Raw genomic sequence first — 10,687 nt, forward strand, 5'->3', positions numbered from 1 at the left:
TATAAAAAGTTCGCAAATCATTGAAATATTAGCATGTATACGTTAGAGACGCGTGGATACACATAATTAGCACGTTTACCTTACATCCTGTGACGATGACCTGAATTTCGTTTGTCTGGCGAGTTTTCTAGGATTATTAAACGACAGCAAATCCTGTGTCACATGTACCACCATACATTTATATTAAGGGTTAGAGTGTTATTCACCATGAGAATATTTGAAATAATTTGTAATATCGAAGCATTGAACCACGTACGGATAATCGAGACTAAAAAAGTACTATGCCAATTGTTCTTTCGTATAATCGTTGTGTTTCTATCGCTTTAACGTCCAAAAGCATAGTATTTGCGCGAATGACAACGTGATCATTTAAAGTGAGAAGCACCGTTAGAGACGTAAACGAAGGACAGAGTTGTTACTTCGAATGTTGAAATACCGAAAGACGGTTTTGTACCATGCGCCGAGTACGGCAACTTCTTCTTAAACGGACCTTAGTATCGGTCGGTAAAGCAGATTCTCATTAGCTTTCTTACTTTTGTCATTAACGATCATAGATAACGACAGAAGCAACGTGGTAAGATCTGCCGATACAATTATCGACAGGAACGTTTATTGCGTTATGTCTCTCGTTTCCACGTGGAATGGGATTTAAAACTTGTTTACGAAATGTACACGCACGCGCACACGATCACCAATGCAGAAAATCCCACGTGCTTCCGTCGGTACCAAGGATTACGTAATTCTTGTTTACAAACACTGCTTTTCATAGGAATAAAGACTGGCACTGATAGTATCTTTAGAGCCATAACCGGCTTTATACATTGTTTGCTTCTCGAACAATATTGCTAAGGTATTTATATATTATTAATTTTTACAGTAAACAAAGAATTGAAAATTAAAAGATTACATTTATAATAAAATGTGAATTTTACTTATTGCGTTCTTCCTTAATATCAAGTATGCAGATGTGACTTTGCAACTTGTACATTTTTTTTGGGACTCATCACAGTGCAATTATATGAATTATAATTTGCAATATGAATAAGAAATGTTATGGAGACGTTTATGCCTAGTGCATACTCGTGTGTGATCAATTGGTTTTGGGTGGAAGAAAGGGAGGGGGGGCTGTTAAAAATAAGAGAAGGCAAAGTGATGAGAAGCTGAAAAAGGAGAGGAGTCATTCAGTGAACTTCAGCCTAATAAATTGAAGTCATTACCAAGGCGAAATGGGTTTGAAGGTTGTGCTTTTTTTTGGCGCTCGTTTCTCCTCTATTTTCATTCCAGCCGAACAATGGAGCATCTAAATTGGGCAAAAACCAGTCCGCCGTCTAGTTTGGCGAGGTCGGAGGCACTCTGGTGCAGCCCCCATTTCACAATGCGGGACTCAGAAGACCCGACACATTTCGTTCCATACAAGGCTCAGTCTATATCGATCCGCCTTCGCCACAAAGGAGTCTCGCGATTTTGACGCAAAGATGAAAGCTGCAATTAAACCTTGTTCATGAGTATTTGAATGCAGCTTCCATTCCATTCGATCTCATACAACTGGTTGATTGTACCCGCATGTGGCGCTAGCGCAAACCGGAGGAGGTTCCAGGTGCTGTGTTACCCAGCTGTTCGACTCGGTCGGGTCCTAGAAAGGTTCAGTCCCAAAAGTACTTAACACAAAGAGTCTACCCTCTCAAACTACACTAACGGATCTTGCTACTGAAGTACCCGAGAAAACTTACCCATAGATTATTCAACAAAAGAATCATTCTGATTGGATAATTACAGTCCACTTAATACCCAAAGTTGGACGATAACCAACTGAAAACAAAAACCCCCCCTATCAAGCATGACTAAACCCACAAAATCCCCAGCTGTACTCTACAGTTGATTCCTAAGGTCAAATTCCTACGTCACCTGAAGAAAAAGTATAAACATAAAGTATTTAACATTGCTACGAGCCATTAATATTATATAAGGTCATTGGATAATCGTTAATAATAAAATAAAATAATCATCTCAATAGCTAGATAGTACCCAGCAGAATGTTTTCAGTAGTCTATATCATTTTACGATATTTGCCAAGTGTCAAAATTCAACAAAGTTGTCCTACCTTGACCGTAGTCCCTACTTAGAACGCATACCTGTGAGCATCCTTCTAATCTACCCTAAGACACACTATATAAAAAGAGGAAAGTAATAGAGAGGAGTTAGGTAATAAAACAGTAGGAGAGACGGATCCTAAGAATTCCTAAGGGATCGGAAAACTCGAATATCTATTTCCAGGGGGCGCTACAGAGGCTAAGGGCCCCGGAAGGGCCCAGAAGGGAGTGGCCCGCTCCTGAAGTCAGGGAGAGCGTCCCGTCCCATTCCAGAGCCGTCCCGCGTTCATCGGCTGAGGAAGCATTCCATTCATGTTTCGGGACACGCAGCGGTGCGACCGCCGCCCAACCAAGCAGCCAACCAACGACGAAGACGACGACGACGACAACGAGTAACGACTTCTAAAGCTTTCCAGACGGCTCCTTCGAGGGCCCGCTAGTAACTGAACTGACGGGCGTCCAATTGCGACGCACTTCAGTCCGGTTCACAGTCTTGCGCAGTGTCCACGCACTTCCAGAACAGCTTCCCGATTCGCAATACTCTCTTTCACTCTCTCCCTTTACTGGCATCGTCTCTAACGTGAGACTCTTATAACTCAGTGTACGAGTCCGGCTTTCTACCACCGTGACAGTTCATCGCGTGCGTGAACGTTCGTGTTCGTCTGTGAACCAGTGTGAATCCATCGAACGACGGACGGACGTTAAACCGTGTTAAACCGTTTCCGGCGCGTGCAGCGCTCCACCACTCACTGTTCACAGTCTCCTCTTCGTTCTGCACGCGTTCTCGTGGGAGGTCAGCACCTTGTCGGTAGGTAAGTAAAAGGACGAACTATACATTGTATACGTAGGAGATAGCAAATCAATTCGACTACTTTGTTATTCTCGTTACCTTGACTTTTACGTATCCGTTGTCTATAGAATTGTTATTATTCTCAGTAATATTTATTTTCGCGTCCTGTTCTTTAACGCTGTACATAACTTCCTGCTTTTCATATTCTCATTCGCTCTTCAGTTCCCCCCAGATCGATCCGGTATCTTGCGGTTGGTCGTTTGCTTGAAAAAGGACGAGATAACGAAAACAGCAAGAAACGTCGACTGCTTTTCTCTGTCTATAGGAGTCTTAACGAGATTTTAGTAAAGACCGGCAACCACGTGCCTTTTCTATATACGCCATTCGCGACTTATGAAGTCCGCATGTAACGTTTGCTTCAGAGATGTTATTCCTCTTGTTAAATTCGCTTTACGCGAAACCAACTGTGTCGTTCACTTATTATACTTAACAAATCAATCTGTTTATTTTGTAAGACGCCACATTGTCGCCAATTAATACACTTTTTCTCTTATCTTTTATACGTACCACGTTAACCATCGGAATAATTTATTCAAGTATTCCCTCTGTCTATATTCGATACTATTCTTACCGCGTGGTCCAATAGAAAATACAAATTATAAGAGTGATTCTACGTGTGATTCATTCTCAACCTGTTGTCATCTTCATCCGTAGATATTGTTTGTCCAAGCAGCCGCCAATCCCGTTCGTTGTTACCTGTGACATTCTTCGATCTTGGTCTGCAGATATTGTCTCTGTCTCTCTCTATTCTCTTTTTTCCTACTCTTTGTATATTAACTGCATATATGCTTTTAACGAGACTACCAATTAGTTTGCAACAAGAAAATCGTATATTTACCCAAGCTGTTTTATCCAATTCAGCAGGCTACTTAACCAGCTGGAATAATTTTTTAGCTAGCCGACTCGAATCGGCAACGTAAAGACTATTCCGGCGGCACTGCCTTCTGTAATGCAGTGCCAATAATTCTTTTTTTTTTCTAATGCCAATGAATGCGCGCCATAACGGCCATTACGATATACGCATTCGCAATGGAAATCGATACTGCCAATCATTCACTCACTCGGGACCGTTCATTGACAAATCGTTCGTTACGCACGTAACCTATTCACTCGTGTGTACCAACTATTCGTGTCCTTTCGCGGCAGTACGGAAACAATGGCCGACAAGACAGGAACGCGACTCATTGTCAGTATGAACTTCGGTTAACTTGCGATTACTCGACTATATCTGTAATACCGAGTCAACTGTCATTCAGTGTCGCTTTAACGGACAGCAAATACGAATTGGAGGTTATGAAAAAGCACGCGACTAAATTATCCTTGCGTAACCAACAAGCCGACCAGGCGTATACGTACCGATTGTAAAGACAGTGCGAGGAATCGAGGACGGAATCGATTACGAGGATATTCGATAGTGTTTTTGCACAAAATTCAAATTTCCCGCTTAAACTTACTTACCGTTGGTTTTCAAGCAGCTACAAGATTACGCCTGTTTGCGATAGACGTGCCGGTACGTCACGCGAATATACGTAATCATTAAAATCACGCAAGCAGGACGATCGATTGCAGTTGCGATTTGATAGAAATTTTATCGATCCAAGATCCTAACCTAACGTTGTTCACGATAATGCACGTGTCAAAACGTGAGTTTAATCAAACTGTAAAATGGAATCAGTGTGTATTTCAAATAACACGACGCTGTGAGAGTGTTATATTTTACAAAGAAACAATCTGCCAGGTTTATCATTTTTTAAAGGAAGCGCCGGAACGACCGTTGGCGTTATACCTAAGTTTTTCCGGGAAGCGCAAGGCTCCACGTTACAAGGACTGTTGTGTACCCGTACCCGCTTTCCGTGGAAGTACAAAACCCGTGGGAATTAAGTGAGATAACTAAAGAGAGGAAAAAAAGACGTGTGACCACGTGTGGAAAGAATTTCAAACTCTGAACCTCTGCTCAAAAAAAAAAAAAAGGGAAAACAATCCTCAGTACACAAATTCCATTCCCGTTGTACCGTATCACGAAACTTGAACCTCGGATTCCTAAATTTTCACTTTTTAACACTTTTAACGCCATTTCCGTTACGTCCAAGAGAAACTTCGTAATATTCATTCTTTCTTGGAAGGTGGTGTCGCGATAACGCTTACGCGGAAACGCCGTCATTTACATTTCGCTGTTGGCTCTGAACAAGAGTGTGACCCTGTGGGCTCCGCCTCTTGTTCCCTGTACTGTGCACTGTACATTTATATATATATAATGATTACTCGTAAAAAAAATCAAGTTTTCTTTTTATTATTTAATTGTTTTTTTTTTAATTTTTTTTTCCGTTTTAATCTCTCCTCGCGATCTGTAAACCGGTGATTTTCTGACAGCCGTATAGAAGCGTTACGAGTTGACTCGGTTTGGCACTGTTTAAAGAGACGAATACCCGAGAGATAGCGCTAATCGTCGTTTTTTTCTGGTTATCTATAGTACGCTCCCTCCACAAAAATTTCGTTCCATTCAATAAGTACGGATATCACGATATATAAACGCATACAAACCGTGCAGTGTCTGTGTCACAAGATGAATCCTGGGTGCAGCGTTTGCGTCGTCTGTTATTCTGCTTATATTCTTTTTCGTTATTTTCTCGGGTTTATCTTTTTCTTTGTATTCCCTTCTTAACTCGCCACACGTATACGAGTCGCAGACTCTTGCCGGATCCAATGCAAGCATGCTGCTCGAGTGTACGCATTCCTTGTCGCGTTAGGGTCTATCTACGCCAGAGGAAGTTGATAAAGCAATGTAATCGAAACGCCAAGGGAGACTCCTGGACGATAGAGGAAACCGTCCCGTAGATCTATTTCCCGTTTTATTGACGTACGTACGTGAGAGAGAAACATGCAATAGTTCATAACTGTCCGATAAAGTAGAACGAAGAAGAGCGAATGGTTAGGACGATGGGTATCGTCGTAAGACGGAACTCGATAATGAGCGTTTGCTTATTATTTTCAGCCGATAAGACGTCGGGCCCCATTTTTTCATGGTACGGCACTGGAGGAGGCTCTTCAAAACCCGAACGGCGGACGTTATACGGCTGCATTTTCCCTACGGAGGTTTTATTTGACCTCCCGAGTGCTGGCGTCCTGGCTATGTATACTACGTTCTTCTTTCATGTAGTTCTTTATCGTACTGCCTCCTTAGGCCTATCAGCTTTACACAAAACTGTTTTATTTATCTAGTATCGCCGCTACGGATGGGATCCTCGTATCTAGCTTTGACACTCTCTTCATTCACGTCACTCTTGGTCAACAGGTTTTTCATTGACGAGCATGAAGAAACTCCTGTTTGTCTAACGTCTGGTAGCGCTACCCTGGGCAACGACGTATCAGACAATCCAATATGGTTTTTGTGGTTAAATGGAGTTGAGGAAGCAACGGGGCTATTTTGACGTATGAAGAATGGAGATGGTTTACCTGGTTGTTTTATGGAGATGCCAAGACGCTACGTGTGTATATAGCATTAGCGGAGTTTTGTGAGAGACAAAGGAGGTGGAATCCTTTAGGGCCAGAGTCGAGACGCCACTGAAAGATACAATATGGCAGCTCAAGTGTTACCGGCAGGTGGTTGTGCAGATGTCGAGAAGCCTGCGGGCCCCTTTGTACGCTGGCTTTTCGTTTTACTACCGTTTCACCTTAAGAGCGAATAAATTTTCATAAATTTTTTAAGCCACGCAGGGGTTGACCATTACCATTGGTAAATGAGCTTGCACGCAGGGTCCTCGTGTTCGGGGGGGGAAGTTTTTCTTAATGTTTCCCGTGCTTCAGGAATGTCATGTGTTCCTTGGGTTAATCTAGGATGCATCTCGGGGTTGGATCTTTTATCGGATTTCATTCATGGCTTGGATGTTCCTCAGGTAGTGCCGAGATGTTGTGATGGCTGAGAGGCGACGGTTCCCGAGCTCGGAACTCGATCCAGATCTCTCATCTCCAACACCGCCAAAGAGACCGAAGCAGGCCGGGGATGCGGAAAGTGACGACGAGACGGAACAAGAAGCTGAGAAATCGTTAGAGACCAGTGAGAAGCTATCGTCGCCGGAAGCTCTTCCAGGAACCTCTTCTTCAGGAGCTGGTACTTCCAGACCGAAGGAATTGGGTGGGATCAAGGACGTTGAGACTACCGAGGAATCTGAGGAACCGGTTCCGGACGTGGGACAGGTTGCAGGACCTTCAAAGCAGGTCGAGCCTATGACCTCGGAAAAGGACGAGGAGCCTGGAACATCCTCCCGGATCGAGGTCAGACGTATCATGGGCAGGGAATCTACCGGCGAGGTGCAGACCTCATTGATGGGTGAACACGCCCTGTACCAGGAACTGTCTCTTATTGGGAACGGCGCTTATGGAACCGTTTACAAGGCCAAGGATCTCACCAGTGGTCAGGTAGTCGCTCTGAAGAAGGTCAGGGTTCCATTAACCGAGGATGGTCTGCCGACGTCTACGCTTAGGGAGATCGCCGCGCTGAAGCAACTCGAACGATTCGAGCACCCTCACATAGTAAGGCGAATTGGTGTAATTTTTCTGTTGTGGGTCTGCCGCATTAGAAGATGGATGAGTGTTATCATTGTCGGCTATCTTTGTTGCTCCTCAGGTCAGACTCCTGGACGTTTGTCAAGGGAATTACCTACAGCTGCCATCCGAGGACGAGAGGTCAGAGAGGGTAGACCGTGGTCTCATACTTTGGCTCGTCTTCGAGCACGTCGAACGGGACTTGGCCTCCTATATGTCCTCCTGTTCCAATGGGATACCTCCGGAAGACGTTAAGAGAATGTCCAGAGAGATCATCCTGGGAGTAGACTTTCTTCACAGCCATCGGATACTGCACAGGGACCTGAAACCTCAAAACCTTCTGGTAACTCACGAGGGTAGAATAAAAATCGCTGACTTTGGTCTCGCCAAGACCTACGACTTTGAAATGAGACTGACCTCAGTGGTAAGTCCATCGTGCCACTTTAATTCTCATTTCTACTTATACAAGTGATGAATAACTTGTAAATGCACATTTCATTCGTACCAGGTTGTTACACTCTGGTATAGAGCACCGGAAGTTCTTCTGGGATGTCCTTATGCGACCCCTGTGGATATTTGGTCCGTGGGTTGCATACTGGCTGAACTGAGTCGTCTTTCACCCTTATTCCCAGGAACCAGCGAAGGCGATCAACTCGATAGAATCTTCCAGTAAGTCTGCAGTCCATGCAAAAGAATTACGCTTAACAAGGAGCATCCTGTTTGACAGATTTTAATGCGTAGTGCTTTTTTTGTTTACCCAGGGTTATTGGCACACCGTCTCAAGATGAATGGCCTGAAAATGTTTCACTGAGCTGGACAGCTTTTCCTCATAGACAAGCAAGACCATTAAGAAGCATCATACCCAATCTGAACGATCATGGATTGGACCTAATAAAGAATACGCTCATTTTCGATCCACACAGTCGTATAACGGCGGCTCAAGCTCTGAGGCATCAGTACTTCGTCGATGAGAGTTCTTGATGATCGTCAACTTTATCTTAATTTTTAGATCGTCAATCGTTCATCCTCGATCCAACTCATAGAAAGAAATCCCGTGTCTGCGTCACGTTCTCGCGGGGAAATTCATAGTAAAGTATCTTTGTCGTTGTCACGAATCACGAGAGTGAAAGTCAGACATTTTTCTTCCTCAAAATATTTTCACAGCATTTCGTGTCATTGACTCGTCATCGTACTTCGTCTTCCATTTCGCGGCAGTCACTGTCGACGAGAGTCAAAACCGCAGAAAAGTAACTTAATACATATCCCATAAAACGTTCGTTTTCAAATAATTAATTGTTAAGGTAATAATGTAGATATAGACGCTAGCTAGATTTATGTTAGAATTCATCGTTAGAACAATTATTATAGGCGTAAGCTCAACAATTTTTTTTTTTTAAACTTTTCTACAGCGTTTGTGAAACTTAATAACGCGACAATCCAATATTTCGTTGCAAGTTTAAAGGTTGGACATATTGTTCAAATGAAAAACTTTATTCATTTCACGTTATGTGTTCTACGGAATTAATATAAGAATAATAATATATTGTGTACGGAATTCGAGTGTAAGGATATACTGGACTGAAACATTTTATTGTATGAAGACCAACCGCGTTGTATGTTCTTATGAACGATGTTATATACGAGGTTAATCTGACCTGCTTTTTGAAAGAATTAGCACTAGTTGTAAGTTAGTTAGAGTGTATTTTTGTAAGACTGGGGTCTCGTTGGACCTGTTACGACTGCTGGAAAATAATTCCGGTAGATAAACCAGATGGAACACTGCCATAATTCATAAGATACAAAGTAATTAGTATAGGATATCTAGTAGTCTTGTATTTTATGTACTATATGCGGAATATGTGTATAAATTACATCGAGATGTAATGTTATTTATATACGTCCAATACTGAAACATGCTGTATTAAATATTCAGACTACAAAAAAAATGAAGACCGTTAAGACTGTGTACTGCAAAATAAAGATTTTATACTTTTGTATGCATCTTTCTTTTCTAAATTCTTAACACTGATATTCGTTGTTGAACTCTTGTACAAAATTTGTATATCTGTTAGATTCTTATATAAGTTTTGAAAAACCCGCTTAATGTATTGGCTGAACGGCTGAAGTGTTATGGCCGTTCATGAACTTCGGTCTATACGGATCATTTCCATCTAGAATATCAATCATCGAGAACTGTTAAGTATCGTCAATAGAACGTACTGTATTTCAGGAAGAGAAGTGAAAGATTATCTCTGTTAAAAATGAGGTTTATATTGAATTTGACATCGAGCTCATTGAAACGTCTGGCCTGTTTGAAACCCAGCCTATTAGATTCCGTTGCGCAGTCGAGAAAAATGGCGTCTGAGGTAGAGAAGGCACAGAGTGCTCTCCCGGGTGGTGATACAATATTTGGAAAAATCTTACGGAAGGAGATACCCTGCAAGTTCATTTATGAGGATAGCCAGGTAGAGATATAATAAGATATAAATTTTTCAATAATTGTCATTTTTCTCATATGTCTACTTGTGTTTATGATCAATGCTTATCCACGGGTTCGTAGCAACGACCACTGTTCTGTTATACGGATTTATCACATTTATGTATGTTTGTCATATTTCTCTTTTCAATGGAAGCTTCTATCTTAATAGGTAGACTATAAAATATTTGTATAATTTGGAAATATCCTGTCAGCGACAGTTATGTTTGTGTTATTTCCAACCAGTTCCGTAGCAATTAACCGAGAGCCCCGTGTCATTTTCAAGCAATTCATACGACATATAATTTTGAAATTTCAGTGTGTGGCATTTCATGATATCAATGCACAAGCTCCAGTTCACTTCCTGGTGATTCCCCGGAAGCCGATCGTACAATTGTCCAAGGTTGAGGACGAGGATGAGACACTTCTTGGACATTTGATGAACGTCGCGCGAAAGGTTGCAAAGCAAGAGGGACTTGAGAACGGATTTCGTTTAGTTGTAAATGACGGGAAGCACGGTGCTCAATCCGTTTTTCATTTGCACCTGCATGTCCTTGGTGGTCGACAGTTGCAGTGGCCTCCTGGTTAATAAAATGAATTAAAGTTTATTTACTGTCATCGAACTTGGGGCGCAATATTGTAACTATTTCTTTCTTCAAGCTTTAATAAAATATAAGAATTGAAATAGAGTAATAGTTACCTTAAATAATTAATAATTACCAAGTAGGA

General features: G+C 42.0%; 2 protein-coding genes across 12 annotated transcripts; both read left to right on the top strand.

Moving 5' to 3' along the window:
* Positions 1–1,295: 1,295 nt before the first annotated feature.
* LOC107274614 (cyclin-dependent kinase 4) lies at positions 1,296–9,477 on the top strand. Of its 11 annotated transcripts, none has more exons than XM_015753890.2 (5): positions 1,296–2,898; positions 6,834–7,470; positions 7,565–7,906; positions 7,991–8,151; positions 8,244–9,477. In XM_015753890.2, the coding sequence occupies exons 2-5, from the start codon at positions 6,853–6,855 to the stop codon at positions 8,461–8,463; spliced, it is 1,341 nt and encodes a 446-aa protein (XP_015609376.1). In that variant the 5' UTR covers positions 1,296–2,898; positions 6,834–6,852; the 3' UTR covers positions 8,464–9,477. The 11 variants fall into 11 exon arrangements, with proteins under 11 accessions (XP_015609376.1, XP_015609373.1, XP_015609375.1 ...); XM_015753887.2 differs by having other exon boundaries at positions 1,297–2,902; positions 5,933–7,470; XM_015753889.2 differs by having other exon boundaries at positions 1,298–2,902.
* Positions 9,478–9,598: 121 nt separating this feature from the next.
* On the top strand, positions 9,599–10,651 carry LOC107274620 (histidine triad nucleotide-binding protein 1). The gene is made up of 2 exons (XM_015753899.2): positions 9,599–9,947; positions 10,278–10,651. Exons 1-2 carry the CDS (start codon positions 9,744–9,746, stop codon positions 10,545–10,547), a joined length of 474 nt encoding a protein of 157 aa, XP_015609385.1. The 5' UTR covers positions 9,599–9,743; the 3' UTR covers positions 10,548–10,651.
* Positions 10,652–10,687: the final 36 nt, after the last annotated feature.

Source organism: Cephus cinctus, unplaced genomic scaffold (genome assembly GCF_000341935.2).
Source record: "Cephus cinctus unplaced genomic scaffold, Ccin1 Ccin1_scaffold3441, whole genome shotgun sequence".
Lineage (NCBI taxonomy): Eukaryota > Metazoa > Arthropoda > Insecta > Hymenoptera > Cephidae > Cephus > Cephus cinctus.

Excerpts from the sequence above, each read along its gene's own strand:
- LOC107274614 (XM_015753890.2), top strand. The coding sequence starts at position 6,853 with ATGGCTGAGAGGCGACGGTTCCCGAGCTCGGAACTCGATCCAGATCTC. Across the intron at positions 7,471-7,564 it reads GATTCGAGCACCCTCACATA|GTCAGACTCCTGGACGTTTG; the intron begins GTAAGGCGAATT and ends GTTGCTCCTCAG. Across the intron at positions 8,152-8,243 it reads CAACTCGATAGAATCTTCCA|GGTTATTGGCACACCGTCTC; the intron begins GTAAGTCTGCAG and ends TTGTTTACCCAG.
- LOC107274620 (XM_015753899.2), top strand. The coding sequence starts at position 9,744 with ATGAGGTTTATATTGAATTTGACATCGAGCTCATTGAAACGTCTGGCC. Across the intron at positions 9,948-10,277 it reads TCATTTATGAGGATAGCCAG|TGTGTGGCATTTCATGATAT; the intron begins GTAGAGATATAA and ends TTGAAATTTCAG.